At 36.0% G+C, this 15,807-nt stretch overlaps 1 protein-coding gene across 1 annotated transcript; it reads left to right on the top strand.

Annotated features, from left to right (window-relative positions):
- The first annotated feature begins 1,015 nt into the window (after positions 1 to 1,015).
- Positions 1,016 to 3,648, top strand: LOC111890247 (ETHYLENE INSENSITIVE 3-like 3 protein). Its single transcript, XM_023886403.3, has 3 exons — positions 1,016 to 1,183; positions 1,397 to 3,256; positions 3,353 to 3,648. The coding sequence occupies exon 2, from the start codon at positions 1,595 to 1,597 to the stop codon at positions 3,242 to 3,244; it is 1,650 nt and encodes a 549-aa protein (XP_023742171.1). The 5' UTR covers positions 1,016 to 1,183; positions 1,397 to 1,594; the 3' UTR covers positions 3,245 to 3,256; positions 3,353 to 3,648.
- The last annotated feature ends 12,159 nt before the right edge of the window (positions 3,649 to 15,807 follow it).

The raw sequence follows: 15,807 nt of genomic DNA, 5'->3' as shown, positions 1-15,807 counted from the left end.
GAAATACATATTTATATCTATTAAATACAAATAAAAATATTTTTTAAATGTATAAATACACTTTTTATTTGTATTTAATACATGTAAATATGTCTGGAAATGTATAAATACATTTTTATTTGTATTTAATAGATATAAATATGTGTTTCATTTGTATAAAAACTATCTTATGCAAATAGTTATGGAATAAATACATATTTATAGTTAGTAATATGTACAATTACATATAAATATATCTTTTATACAATATAATCCATATAAATATGTATTTTATATTTATATGTATATAATATATTTTTATATGAAATAAATATATATTTATACCTACTATATACAAATAAATACTTTTTTAATATATAAATACATTTTTAATGGAATAGATGAGAATTCAAATGTATATAAATACTAAATACAAGTATATATATTTTTAAAAATATATTTATATTAATAAAAATATTTGTATACATTTAAAAATGTATGTATAAAATATTTTTATACATTAAAATGTATTAAAAATACATAGTAATAATAATAATAATAATAATAATAATAATAATAATAATAATAATAATAGTAATAATAATCAAAACAATCAAAATAAAAATTAAGGTAAGGCTAAATCCGAACATTTTTTAAAAACTTAAGGGTAAATCTGAACATTTTTGAAAATTTAAGGGCTTTACTGGCATCAGGTAACCGGTAGGTTACCTGGAAACCGGCTACAAGGGTAAAAATGAACAAATTAAACAAACTCCGGGTTTTACTGGACCTAAAACACGTCCAAAGATAAAACTGATATTTTTGTGAAAACTTAAGGTTTTTATGTCATTTTGATTTGTAAAAGTTATGACTCTTATAATATTTTTCTGTTTTTTTTGCTATTTTGTAGGATTTTTTAATTTTTATTTTAAGTATGGCTATTATATTTTTATTTTTTATTATTTTATTTCTTTTGACCCCAAAATTTGTCTGCCATTCGATAAGGGCCTAGATACGTTGTACACAAAAGAAATAGAAATTCACAACCAAATGCTCTTCCGCATCTTCGATAAATTTTTTAGTATTTTTATCTCTTCGTTTTCCCCATTTCCTCCCTCTTGTCCTCCACCATACCCACTAGGGTTTCAAGAATCCGTCCATCTATGTTACTTTCTTCAAGGATTTTAAAGCTAATCGATACCAGGTAATGGTCTCTACATATATGGCTTCAAGTTCTCGCTAATCGTTATTGTAATTGTGTAATTTTGTCGATTTTAATAGCTTTTCTGGTGCGTGTAATGAACTCTATTGAATCAATTTGATTCTAAATCCAATTGATTATTATTTGACCGAAGTTGGAGTATTTTCGTGTTAAATTTATCAGAATTTGAATGTATGAGGACATGATTTCGTGCAGAATTACGAGATTGGAGCTTCTGCCAATGATTTCATCAGTTTGATCAATTAGGTTAACTTTTCGTTGATTCGATAAAAGCTTCGGGTGATTCTGATTCCTTTGGAATTCGTTTGAAAAGTGAAGTGACTGTTCGATGAAATTAAGGGCCGTTTCTATTGGTTTCTAGAATTTACTGGGGTCAATTAGGTCGCAATAGCAATGGACGATCTTATGATTGATACAAACGGATTGGGAGATAATTCAGACATCGAAGGTGATGATATAAGATGTGATAACATAGCAGAAAAAGACGTAAGCGATGAAGAAATCGACGCAGAAGATTTGGAAAGACGGATGTGGAAAGATAGAATCAAACTCAAAAGAATCAAAGAAAAACAAAAGATTTTAGCACAACAAGCTGCAGAAAAGCAAAAAGCAAAGCAAACAAGTGATCAAGCTCGAAGAAAAAAAATGTCAAGAGCTCAAGATGGGATCTTAAAATACATGTTGAAACTCATGGAAGTCTGCAAAGCACGTGGATTCGTTTATGGCATCGTTCCCGAAAAAGGCAAACCTGTAAGTGGTTCATCTGATAATCTAAGAGCTTGGTGGAAAGAAAAAGTCAAATTTGACAAAAATGGCCCTGCAGCCATAGCAAAATACGACAATGAATGCATTTCAAAAGGTCAAGGAATTGGGTGTCAAAATGGGAACTCAAATAGCATTCTTCAAGATCTTCAAGATGCTACTTTAGGCTCTCTTTTATCTTCTTTAATGCAACACTGTGATCCACCACAAAGAAAGTTCCCGTTAGAAAAAGGTCTCCCGCCACCGTGGTGGCCCACTGGCGGTGAAGAGTGGTGGTCAAGATTAGGTCCAGGGCTTCAGAAAGGTCAACCCCCTCCTTACAAAAAGCCTCACGATTTGAAAAAAATATATAAAGTCGGTGTTCTTACTGCTGTTATAAAACACATGTCTCCAAATATTGCTAAAATTAGAAGATTAGTACGACAATCAAAGTGTTTACAAGATAAAATGACAGCAAAAGAGAGTTCAATTTGGTTATCAGTTTTGAGCCGTGAAGAAGCTCTGATTTTACAGTCTAGCGGCGATAATGGCGGTTCAGGGATCACCGGAACACCTTCCGGCGGTGGCCGGCCGGAAAAAAACCGCCCGGAAAACAGCTATGATAGTGACTACGATGTTGACGGGGTTGAAAACGGCGGCGGTTCGGTTTCTTCCAAAGACGACAGACGACGCGATACGCCGGAGGCGGTGGTGCCGCTGGCGGCACCACCGCGTAAGAAGAGGAAACGGGAGAAGTCAAAGGTTGACCAACCGGAAAGGGATGGGGTGCCAGATATAAACGAAATGGATGTATCGTTGATTGAATATCCGGTGTTGCCGGAAAATCATCCGCTAATGGCTGATACTGTCGCCGGAGTAGAAACTCCGGCGAACATGGTTTTGTATCCGCCACCACCACCGGTGGTGGTTCAAGATTCTGATTATAGACCTCAGAGTTTAGTTGACTACCGCATGTTTGTTCCGGTGATTGAAGGGCGGAATCCGGTGAACGAGTTCCAGATGAGACCGGAATATTCTTCAGAACCACCGGGAAATGTAAACCCAATTGAAATCACAGGCGGTGGAAGTGGTGGTGGTGTAGAGATTGTTGAAAAAGAAGGATATAATGAGGGACAAGTAGTGGACAATCAATTTGAATCATCGATTAATAGTTTGTCGTTGGATTATGGTGGATTTAATAGTCCAACTCCATTTAATCTTGGGATTGATGGAACGACGTCGCTTGATACAGATTTTGATTTTCTGCTTGATGATGACCTCATACAGTATTTCGGAGCTTAAGTTTTCAAAATTGTAAGTTATATATTATAACAAGGAAATAATTATTTTTTATATTATATTTTAGTTTTTGTTTGATAATTAATAAGTGGTTGCGGATAATATTAATAGGTATGGTGAATAATTCAAAGATGACAAGCATGGCGTTATTTGGCTGATGTTTTCGATACTTTATCAAGAATGTAAGGTTATAGTTTTTTGTTGCCAATTTTGGTGTTAGAATAATGAATGAATGAATGAATGATCTTTAACAGTTGCATGTAAAATGGATCTCTTTTTTCAGTTTTTGTGATTATTAACTTTTTTTTCCTTTTTCGTTAAAAAAATCCATTAGAATTTCGTGGTGTTAACAAATGTATAGCTTGTTTTGACGTTTTTAAATATTAAATTATCGTATTTTATATTGATATACTTTGTTTGAAAGTTAAAGCTCGAGTTGTACTTGTAGATGCTTTTGTCTTGGATAATGCCATATTGCCATTGACACTTTCGAGCTTTGCTTGATTTGGTTAAATTTGTTATTATAAAAATAGTAAACTACAAATTTGGTAATTGTGGTTTGTAATTTTCTTTTGATTCGGTCTAAAAGTTTTTCAACTTATAGCGTATGTACAAAATGAAATATTTTTTTATGGATTTGGTCCATCTTCAACTAGAAATGATTATTGTACTTTTTATTTATTTATCTCAGGTTCTTTATATGTGATTGCATTCCTTGCTATATGAAAATTGAACATGTGTTTGTCAACTTCTTTTTCTTTGGCTATAACAACCTTTAGTTCATCAAGCATCATATAGGCTTTTTAAGTTTCTCATTAGAGGTAAAAGGGTGGTAGAACTTGTGGACAATTTTCGAATTTCAATTGGTCATTTGGTGAAAAAAAGGAGGAAGACATTTTTGCCAAGAAATAAAATTTTATGCTTTGAGAAGAGTGAATAGGTTTGGTATTTATCCAAACATTGGTGGGCAATTTTCAACGAGATGGTATATGCGAAAGTGACATTCATAAATTGAACAATAATATGTAACGGGCATTTATAAAGAAGTAATAACCTTAAAATAAACTTCTATTACCTTAAAATGTGATATTGAACGAGATCGATGGTTAGGAGTAACATTGAGAGTTGAGACTTATGTGTTGAAGAGTGTTCTTAGAGAAATTTTAGTTTTTATTTTCCTGTAAAATAAAGGAAAAAGACGAAAAATAAGGTTTTTATCAAGTTTATAAATGACGTGAGACGTGCCGTGATGATAAGGTCAAGTCTCAAGGTATTACAAGTCATGTGTTTTTTCAAAGTATGAATTAAGACTATATGTTTGCATGCATAAAAAAGAAATTACATAATTGTAGATTTATATAAAATATATCATGTTTTTAGAAAAGCTATATTTGCATTTAATATTAAAATTTAACAAATACTCAATTCTTTCATTCTGGTTATGAAAAAGTTAAAAAGAAAAAGAAAAAAATGTGTCTTGCAAAAAACTTGTGTCATAAGGTGCCTCTTCATCCGTTTTGACACGCGTCACGTCTCATTTCATGACACGTCTTGGTACGTATCATGTTGTACTATGGTTTTTATACATCAAATAAGTGGGACCCATCCTTTTCGCATATAACACCTATGGGAATCACCAAAATGACATATGGTATTTATCATTTCGCACACATCATCTCCGAAATGCATAACTATTTTGGTAATCCTTTTAACTTTGTATTAAATCCTGAAGAAAAAAAAGGTAAACGAGACAATTTCTTTTCATTCAAAAATTGTAAAAAAAAAAAAGCTATTTTTTTTTTCAAAATTTAAGCAAAAATTATCTATTAGACCCATATAGTCATGGTTTTCACAAATGATCATCTATGACCATCTATGAAATAACACAATTTTGATGATTTTTGCATATGGACATCTGTAGAAACCTCATCTGTCTGTGAAAAACTAGTTCTTAAAACTAGATTTTGAAAAAAAAAATCAAAATTTTTTTTTATCACGTGTCTATATGTGAAAATCTAGATTTTACGTGTGAAAATCAAAATTTATCCCAGATTTTTTAGGAAATCATATTTTTGAAGTTTTTTGTGTTAGAAATCTTCAAAAACCATTTGCACATTGGAATAAATTTTAATATTATAGTTTTACCTATTAAAATAACAAAATGAAAAATCATTTTTCACATCTGCAATAAGAAATCATTTAAAAATGGTAAGAAATCTTTTTTATTTCTTTTTATTTTCATAAGTGAAAACTACAATATTTAATCATTTATTATGGAAAGTTTTTGAAGGATTCTAAGACCACTCGGTATGGGTATGTATGAGAAAAATCTTTTACTTTTTTGAGTGTTACGTTAGCTTTCTCTCACTCTCATTTCCTTCACCATAAGACAGAAAATGGTCATCTTTCATTACATTTTATATTTATATATATATATATATATATATATATATATATATATATATATATATTTTAAAATATATTTTAAAAAAATGTTAATCTCCTGTTTGTAGGGAATTAAAACCATGATTTTCATATATTTTTTATAATTTTTTAGTATGTATATAATTTATTACATATTTTGAAAAAAAAAGTCTTACCAATAAGAGGAGTTAAGAGAGTACACGATAGACTCTCCTGACTCTTTTCCCGCACTCATCTTCCCTCACCCTCGATATGGTGTTCCAAGGTAAGGAAAAGTTTCCATCATTCTTTTCTCACTCCATACCACTAGCTAACACACAAAACTTTAAAAGATTTTTTTTAATCACAAATAATCTTTGATTTTCATTGATAGGCATCTATGTTGTTTTTTTTTTCAAATATAATTTTGGGACCCATATTTTTCGCAGATGTCTATCTGCAAACATCCTCAAAATAGTATTGTTTTAAAGATTTTCGTTGATATTATCATAGACGGGTATTTACGAAAATTTTGATACAGTAAGTAATTTTTTGCATAAATCTTAAAAAAAGGGATAATAAGATTTGTCTGATTTGTTTTTTTTCTCTAAAAATAACATAAATGTATCATTTGATATTGAAAAAATTGAAAATAAAGTACAACTTTAACTAGACAGAAAACAACTCGTTCATAAAATATGAATGAAGAGGCCTTTAGATCAATCGATATATCAAACAAAAACAATAAATAAGAATAAGAGAAATTCACAAAGAAAAACTTTCACTAAGAAAGATAATCTCACAAAGAGATTATCGTGTGCACAAAGCGACGATTAGGGTTTGTGAAAAGCATGTGCATTCACAAACCTGTACAAGATAATATATACTGTTATTCTAGACAATCCCTACAATTCAGGGATATGCCAGCTAACTAATTAGGCTAACTATGGAAACAAGATAAATACAAGATCTGTAACAATGCACTGACTAAACTATTACAAACTAATCCGCTGAAACGTTGATGCTGATGCTGAGACATGTGCTGACGCTGAGTCTGTTTTAAACATAATCATATTTCAAGGTTTGACCTTATAATCTCCCCCAATATGATGATGTTCAAAACAAACTAATTAAAGACACCTCTGGAAAGAAATTCTTCATACTCAGCTTCAGCTTCAATTTTAACTGGCCAGTAAGGACTGTCCAACAATTCCTGTCTTCTGTTCAGCAGCTCCATGGCAATAAGAATGTGAAATTCTCCGGATAGGTCTTGATGACTCATGCACATTTGCCTTAAGCCAACAAGGTGAGTGGTTGGAGCCTTTGGGATCTCAGTAGTTCGTTGAAAGCACATCCTCCTATTTTTGTCGAGATAGAACATCCCGTGTTCAGGAGCTGAGATGAATTGATGATGAACCGGATCAACACCTAGAGGAAGTGAATTGTTAATTACACCAGCACCAAAGTCTAGACCCAATACATCTTCACCATCAACATGAAACTTGGTTCTTCGAGATCTAGAAACTGACGACCTTTGGCCTTGATGTTGAGGTCGTTCTTTAGGAACAAGATCCAAACGCTGAACTTTCTTGATCAGCAGATGAAGAGCAGAAGTCAGTTCTGAAGAGTGAGCTGAGGTTTGCTTGGATGCAAGATCGAGCAGTTCCATCCATTCCGAATACCCATATCTAATCAGCTCATCCCTCTTGACAACTTCAGTATATGAGTGCTGAGGACCTTGACGAGTGATCAGCAACGTAAGGATTTTCTCGTTTCGAGGTTTAGAAGCTTTGACTTTGATGATCTTGTCTCCACACATTCGCCGATTAAAAACATCTTCAAATCTCTTTCGATCAATCCGGTCAAGAACGTTGTCAGTCTTAGGCTTGCTAGAGCTAGGAGGAGGTTGAGAAGACTGAGCCTTGTACTGAAATTCCAGGAACTTCTGCATCTGAGCTTCAAAAGATCCCTTGGCCTAAAGTTTGTGCTGAATAAGAGATTCATCAGCTTGAGCAATGTTCTTTAAAAGATGAGCTCGATTGGCTTCATCAAGAATTTGCTTGACTTGATCAGGGGACATGTTCCATTCAGTGGCAAGGATTGAAATACTGACAATGGACTTGGGTTTCTTCACAGTTGAAGAAGTATCAGTTTGAGAATGATCCAAGTCAGTATCTGCTACCTTCCGCTTTCGAGACAACGGATGAGATTCTTCACTGGCAACGTCCGAATCCTCTCCTTGGACCGGAATAATGGGATCATCAATAGGATTGGCTAGTATCGGATGAGATTCTTCAAGGTCATCTGAGCTTTCTTGTTGAACTGGAATGAGAGGATCAATGAAGTTCATGTCAAGAATTTGACATTCGTCATCAGGTTCATCATGCTCTTCATCATGCTCACTGTTTTCAAACAATTTTTCAGTAGCTGCTGGACTATTATGCCCCGCAGAATCAGATTCACGAACGGGGTTGGGAGATTCATGCTGAATGAAAGTGTTGTCAGCAGGTTCTGTTTCTTTCTCATTTGGTTCACCACCAGCATGATCATCAGCATCAGCATCATCATCAGTATCTCCCCCTTTTTGAGCATCATCAGATTTGGGACTGGCGGGAGGAGTAAGTAAGAGAACTTCCTTGATTTGTTGAACATCAGCCTCAATTCGAAGCAGACGCTGACTCATGTCCCGAGTCAGTGACATCAACTCAGAAAATGCTGAAGCGGGAATTTGAACCATTGAGGTACCTGGGTCAACTGGAGAGCTAGGAGGCATCCTTGGAGAGAAGTGGTGAGCAGCTGGTGACGGATGCTCCCCCTGAGACTGATGCTCCCCCTGTGAGGGATGCTCCCCCTGAGATGGTTGCTCCCCCAGAGGCATGGAATCCTGTGGTGCTGAGGAGGCTTTGCCAGAGTCTGAGATGATGTGATGAGACAGTTGAGGGGAGAAATGACCGCCATCAAGATGTTCCACCTCTTGATCAGCATGATCCATATGATTACCATCAGCACCTCCTTCATCAGTGTTAGCGGTGAGAGAAGGCACAATGTACGGATTGGCAATCCATTCTCTCATCCTATCGGAGATTCCAATGTTAGTATCTAATGGATCATCCTGATACATACGAACTGACATTCGAGGGCATTGGATTGGATTCCTAGAGTGAGAAAAGTAATCAGCAGCGAAGAATTTGTCGAACACCAGGGCAATCCAGCGTGGAAAGGGAACATGATCAGCACACACATTTGCACGTAGAAGCTGAACAAGCTGATCAAAGAATAGTGCCCCATAATCTAATCTTTTGTTGAGAAGAAGGGAGCAGACGACTTGTTGCTCATAATTGCTCAATTGATCACCACTGCGAGACTTGTGACCCACACACTTGCATAAAGCACCAGTGAAAAATTCCAGCCTGGGGTCATGCACTGACGCAAAATAAGAGCTGATCGAGTACCAGCCTTTGAATGATCATATCCCAGTTGATCAAACATGCGTTTACATCTTTCAATAGTTGGAGGTTCAGAAAAGGGTTCGAAAATTGGTAACCTTAGAGCAGCACTGAGTAATTCTGCGGTGATGAAGACAAAGTGTCTGCCATGGCCAATGGTTCCGGTGATGGCATTGTTTTCTTCATTAACTGTTGCGGTATAGTAAAACTCACATACTTGTTCATGGAAGAACTCGGACGGTACATCACTGATTGCATATCGAAGGCGGCAAGAAGCCAAGAAATTGACGAAATCATCGAGTCCAAGACCTCGATGAACCTCTGGAATGTCAGGGTTGAAGACGACATTGGTTGCCTTGATGTGAATTGGAAGTGGAGGAGAGTTTGGGGCAGGAACGACTCTTTGAGAGGTTGAGGAGTATGTGAACAGAGATGCCGCCATTTGAGAGTATTTGAGGATTCTAGGGTTTTTTGAGAAAAGTTCAAGGTTTTGGAAGGAAAAATTAAACCAAGGGAGAAAGAGGTTTAAATATGGAATGAAAGGGGGTTTTTAAAAAAGGTAATGATTATCTTCATTAAAAAGGTGATGATTATCTTCATTAAGAATAACGACGCATCGTAACAGTCTGTCAGAGTAGAAAATAGCCGTTGGATAAAAGAGCCGTTGACTGAAGGTGAAACGTCAATCAGTGTTTGCGGAAGCACTGAGCTCAGTGTCACAAAAGTTACATGCTGAAAATATTTCTCCGTCAATTCAAGGTACAGCTTGCTTAATCGGGGCTAGCAAGGAGATTGGTGCGTGTGATAGATACTAGTTACATTATCTAACCATCGGCACAGAGTGTTGTGACTTCATCAGTGAGTGGTTTATCTTACTGAATCATTAGACACTGAATAAGAGGAGGGTAAAGAATGGATTGTTGCGTGTGATAAATCTTGGTGTTTTGGTCTAACCATCGACAAAGATTTTTAGATTCTCATCAGTGTGTGTTTTGGCACACTGAATCACAGAATCAGTGTAAGATTGGTGAGAAAGGGTAGTTACGTGTGATAGATCTTGGTGTTTTGATCTAACCATCGGCAAAGAGTTTCAAGTCGTTATCAGTGTATGGTTTAATACAGTGAATCATTCAACTTTTATTTAGAAGACTTGAAGAAGAGATAAAGATAAGAAATCAAACCAAAGTGCTCAGAAGCAAATATCATCAGTATGTCATCATCAGCACAATGTACATCAGCTTATAAGACAATATCAAACATTAGCACAATGAAACGTCAAAATTAATTACAAGGAAATCATTCCCAGTTCTCCGATAATGTAAGCAGTTGATTGAGAATCTAGTGCCTTTGTGAAGATATCAGCAAGTTGCTCCGTAGTCTTGACATGTTCAAGAACAACTTTTCCTTTTTCAACATTATCTCTGATGAAGTGATGCCTGATTTCAATATGCTTTGTCTTTGAGTGCTGAATAGGATTTTGTGTGATCTGAATGGCACTGGTGTTGTCACAATAGATGGGAGTCTTTCAAAACTTGAATCCATAGTCGAGAAGCTGATTTTGAATCCATAGGAGCTGAGCACAACATCTCCCAGCGACAACATACTCAGCTTCAGCAGTTGAGATGGCTACTGATGTTTGTTTCTTGCTAGACCAGCTGATGAGACGATTTCCAAGGAAGTGACATCCACCAGATGTACTCTTTTTGTCTAAATTGCATCCAGCATAATCTGAGTCAGTGTATCCATAAAGTTCAAATGCTGAGTCGCGAGGATACCATAGAGCAAGGTTTTGAGTTCCCTTCAAGTATCGAAAGATACGTTTGACAGCCATGAGGTGAGATTCTTTTGGATTAGCTTGGAATCGAGCACAGAGAATGGTTCCAAACATGATATCAGGACGACTTGCTGTGAGATATAAGAGGGATCCAATCATTCCTCGATACAAAGAGTGATTGACATCAGTTCCAACTGGATCAGCGTGTATCTTATCAGTCTTAGACACTGGGGTAGAGGCTGGTTTGCAGTCACTGAGAGAATACTTAACAAGCAAGTCAGAAATATATTTACTTTGACAAATAGAAATACCTGTCTTTTGTTGCTGAACTTCAAGACCTAAGAAAAAGGTCATCTTCCCCATCATGCTCATTTCGAACCTTTGAGACATGATCTCTGCAAATTCCTTGCTCAGTGTCTCATTTGGAGAGCCAAAAATGATGTCATCGACATAAATTTGAACAAGAACCATGTCTGAGCCTTTGTTTTTGATGAAGAGAGTATTGCCGATTGCTCCTCGTCTGTATCCATTTTCAAACAGATAAGATGTCAGCGTCTCATACCAAGCCCTGGGAGCTTGCTTCAGTCTATAAACAACTTTGTCTAACCGGTACACGTAATCAGGATGATCTTTGTCCACAAAGCCTGGGGGCTGATTTAGGAACACTTCTTCTTCTAACACACCATGAAGGAATGCTGTTTTCACATCCATCTGATAGACAATGAAGTTCATGTAGGATGCGTATGCGAGAAACAGTCTGATAGCTTCAATGCGAGCAGCTGGGGCAAAAGTTTCCCCGTAGTCGATAGATTCAATCTGAGTAAACCCTTGAGCTACAAGCCTTGCCTTGTTGCGAGTGATGATTCCATCTTTATCAACCTTGTTACGATAGACCCAGCGAGTTCCAGTGATAGTCTTCCCGGATGGTCTTGGAACAAGAGTCCAAACTTTGTGCCTTTCAAACTCATTCAGTTCTTCTTGCATGGCTTTGATCCAATCAGCATCTTGAAGAGCTGTGTGTACTTTATCAGGTAAGATCATTGAAACAAAGTTAACATACATGCAAAAGTTATTAAGTACACTAGATCTGGTTCGGACACCATCATGAATATTCCCTATAATTCGATCAACAGGATGATCTCGATGTTCAATGACTGATGCTGATTCCGGAGAGATAGACACTGACACATTATCAGTTTTAGGAGAATCTTCAGCTTCAAGGGTTTCATCAGCACTTAATGAATTATCTGCTGATGTGGTTGCAATATCTTGATTCAAGGAACATGGAACTGGAATGATAGGATCAGAGGAATCAGTCTTATCTTCAGCAGAAGGTGCTTCATCGAATGGACAAGAGAGAAGCTCTTGAAAGATAGAAGGAGAATGAGTGACTTTTTCATCAGTGTATGATTCCTCATCAAACTTCACATGAATGGATTCTTCAACACATTGCCTGTTCACATGAAAAACACGAAAAGCCTTTGAAATAGATGAGTACCCAACAAAAATACCTTTATCAGCCTTAGGTTCAAACTTGGATCTTGGGTCACGTTGATTTAGAATATAACAAATGCATCCGAACACATGAAAAAAGGATACATCTGGTTTTCGATCTTTCAGCATTTCATATGGAGTCTTCTTGTGAATCCTGTGAATTAGAGATCGATTCTGAGTAAAACACGCTGTATTGACAGCTTCAGCCCAAAACGACATAGGAAGACCAGCACGGATCATCAAGGTCCTTCCTGCTTCAATCAGTGTTCTATTTCTTCGTTCAGCAACACCATTTTGCTGAGGAGTACGAGGAGCTGAGAAGTTTTGTCAAATTCCTTTATTATCACAAAATTCTTCAAGAGTTAAGTTTCGGAACTCAGTACCATGATCACTTCTTAGTTGCTTAACTTTAAGACCTGTCAGTGTCTCATTTTTACGAATCAGTGAGATAATTTCCTGTGCAGCATGACTTTTCTTCTTCAAGAAAACTACCCAAGTAAATCGAGTGAACTCATCAACGACCACTAGAGTATACTTATTTCCACCTAGTGAACGAACAGGAATATGACCAAACAGGTCCATGTGGAGTAGATGAAGAGGGACTGATATACTGGAGCATGACTTGGGTTTGAAAGAGGACTTGGTTTGTTTTCCTTGTTCACAAGCTGAGCACATCTTGTCTTTCACAACGTTGAATTTTGGGAGCCCTCTAACTAGGTCTTGATTGGATATCTTGGATAGATTCTTGAAGTTCAGATGAGAAAAACTTTTGTGCCAACTCCAGCTAAGATTCGTCTGAGACTTTGTAAAGAAACATTGCATCAATGCCTTGTCACTTGAGAACATGTCAAGAACATATATATCATCTTTTCTACTTGCTGAGAGAACGATGTTCTTGTCAGTGTTTACAACTCTTCCTTCCTTCTTTGTAAAGTGAACTTCATAGTCAGCATCACACAACTGACTGATAGAAATGAGGTTGTGTTTGAGACCCTTTACATATGAAACATTTTGAAAAACCACGTTATTGCATTTGATTTTTCCATATCCCTTAGTGAATCCCTTTCCATTGTCTCCATAAGTAACTGCAGGACCAGTTTTCTTAACATAATCTTCCAGGAAAGACTTTGATCCTGTCATATGCCTTGAGCAACCACTATCTAAATACCAAAGATGCTCCTGACCCCGCAGTACTGAGAAACTAGTTAGAATACACTGACCCATTCAAAGATGGGTCATTCACAAAGTTATTTGATAATAGATTATAACACTCCTTAGGAAGACAGTTTAAAGAGTTTGACTTAAGAGTCCATTTTTCATTTCTAACTTTAATATTTTCAGCTCTTGAGGATGATTTATCAAAAGAACATTCACTGATCTTGTGAGAGGAATCACCACATCTGTAACAAACTCTAGTACCAAAGTTCTTCTTGGTGAGCAAATTTTTTGATTTAACACATTTTGACATGTAAGATTCACCAAGAGAGCTTTGAGTCCTTTTGCTTATCATTGAGTCACGACGGAATTCAGTATCAGGAGGAGTTTGATCAGTGTTAGGTGATAAACTATCAGTATCTGATTTTGACTCATTCACAGATGGATTGCAATCAGGGAAGTGCTTGAGTTGTTCATGAACAACATGAAAAACTCCATTTGAGATAGGAAAAGCAATAATATTCTCAGTTAGAGGGATTGGTCTAACAAGATGTGCAGGATAAGAGGTAGGATCAATTCCGGTAATCTCAACATTACACTCAGTGATACCATCAGAATTAGTAATGCAATATTCATCAATTAAACTTTGATTAATAAAAGAGTTGCTGACAAACTTATTTTTGAAATTGTTTTTCATCTCATTCATGGAATAGACCTCAGATTCCTTTTCTTGTGATTTAAAAACTTTTTCAGCTTCGGCAAAATTACCCCCAAGAATTTTTTCACAAGAATGTGGAATTTGAGCTGAAATAATATAATTAGCATTCTTATGAGATTTTGCCCAAGTGTGAAGCACAGTTTGTTCTTTGATCAAAAGATTTTTAACATCATCAATTTCAGCAGACAAAGATGAATTTGACAAACTAGTAATTCTAAGATTTTCCTGAGTGGACTCAATAATACTATTTTTCATGGATATATCAGTTTCAAGAAGATCAATTTGATTTTGCAAATTTCTAATGGTTTGATTCTTCTTAGAATTAATGACACCCAAATACTCAAACATTTTGATTTTTTCATTCATTGAATAGGAAACAAAGTTTTTAACCTGGTACATTGAAGAAGAGTCAATGTTGTGCTTCCTGGAATTTTCAGCATCAGACATATCAGTGTCAAAAGTACTTTTGTCTTTATCAGAAATAGCCGGGTCCTCTATTTTGACCATTAAACACTTGACTTCATCATCTGATGACTCTTCATCAGTTTTCCATTTTTCCTCTTCAGCTACAAGCACTTTATGTTCCAAGTTTTCAGCTTTCAGCTTCTCAATCAGCTTGTTGTACTTCTGCTTCCAGTATTCATCTGAGCCTTGTTTCTTTTGTTTACAATCCTTTGCAAAATGATCAGTGCTCCCACAGTTAAAGCACTGAGCCTTCTCTTTCTTATCAGCACCATGCCTTTTATCAGCTCCTGACCCTTTTGAGAACTTTCCACCCATCTTCTTTTGAAATTTTGAGAAGTTTCAACCTGATTTCTCAAAGGTCTTCACAATCAAAGCTGCACTTGCCACAATCTTTTCAAGATCATCAGTGTCAGTTTTAGATGAATCAGTGTCTGAATCACTTTCAGTGTCTGAATCTGACACCAGCATTTTGTTGGAGAACAAGGCTACAGAAGATTCACGCTGAGAATCTTTCATCAGTTCCTTTCTTTGAAGCTTGGATTCTTCATAGTATCGAAGATTTCCATAGAGACTTTGTAAGTCCATAGAGTTGATCTTCTCACTGTTTTTCAGCACATCAACATGATTCTCCCAACCTGCACCTAGAGAATCCAAAAACTTTTGCACTAGAACAGTTCTATGCTTCAACTGATCTAGTCTCCGAAGATCATTAACAAGAGTATTGAATCTGTTAAAAGTTTGAGTCAAGGTTTCACCTTTCTTAGCAAAAAAATGTTCATACCTTCGGTTAAGATCATTTATTTGAGTAGCCTTGACTTCTTCAGTTCCTTCAAAAGATACAGTCAGAGTATCCATCATCTCTTTTGCTGAGATGCAATTTTGAACCAGCCCAAAGATGTTGTATGGCAGAGAGTAGCTGATTGCGGCACGAGCACGAACATCTAGACCATGTTTTCTCTTGTCATTTGTCGTCCAGTTTTCTTTGGGAGTTTTCTTCATAGTACCATCAGGAACATTATTTTTAAGAGGCTGATACATCGGAACATAAGGAACTTTTTCAACGATGTCCAACATGTCTTCATCAACAGACTCTAAGGCATATAGAGCCATT

The sequence above is a fragment of the Lactuca sativa genome, chromosome 6 (assembly GCF_002870075.4).
Source record: "Lactuca sativa cultivar Salinas chromosome 6, Lsat_Salinas_v11, whole genome shotgun sequence".
NCBI lineage: Eukaryota > Viridiplantae > Streptophyta > Magnoliopsida > Asterales > Asteraceae > Lactuca > Lactuca sativa.
The sequence above is the reverse complement of the archived record's forward strand: the minus strand, read 5'-3'. Positions and strand labels throughout refer to the sequence as shown.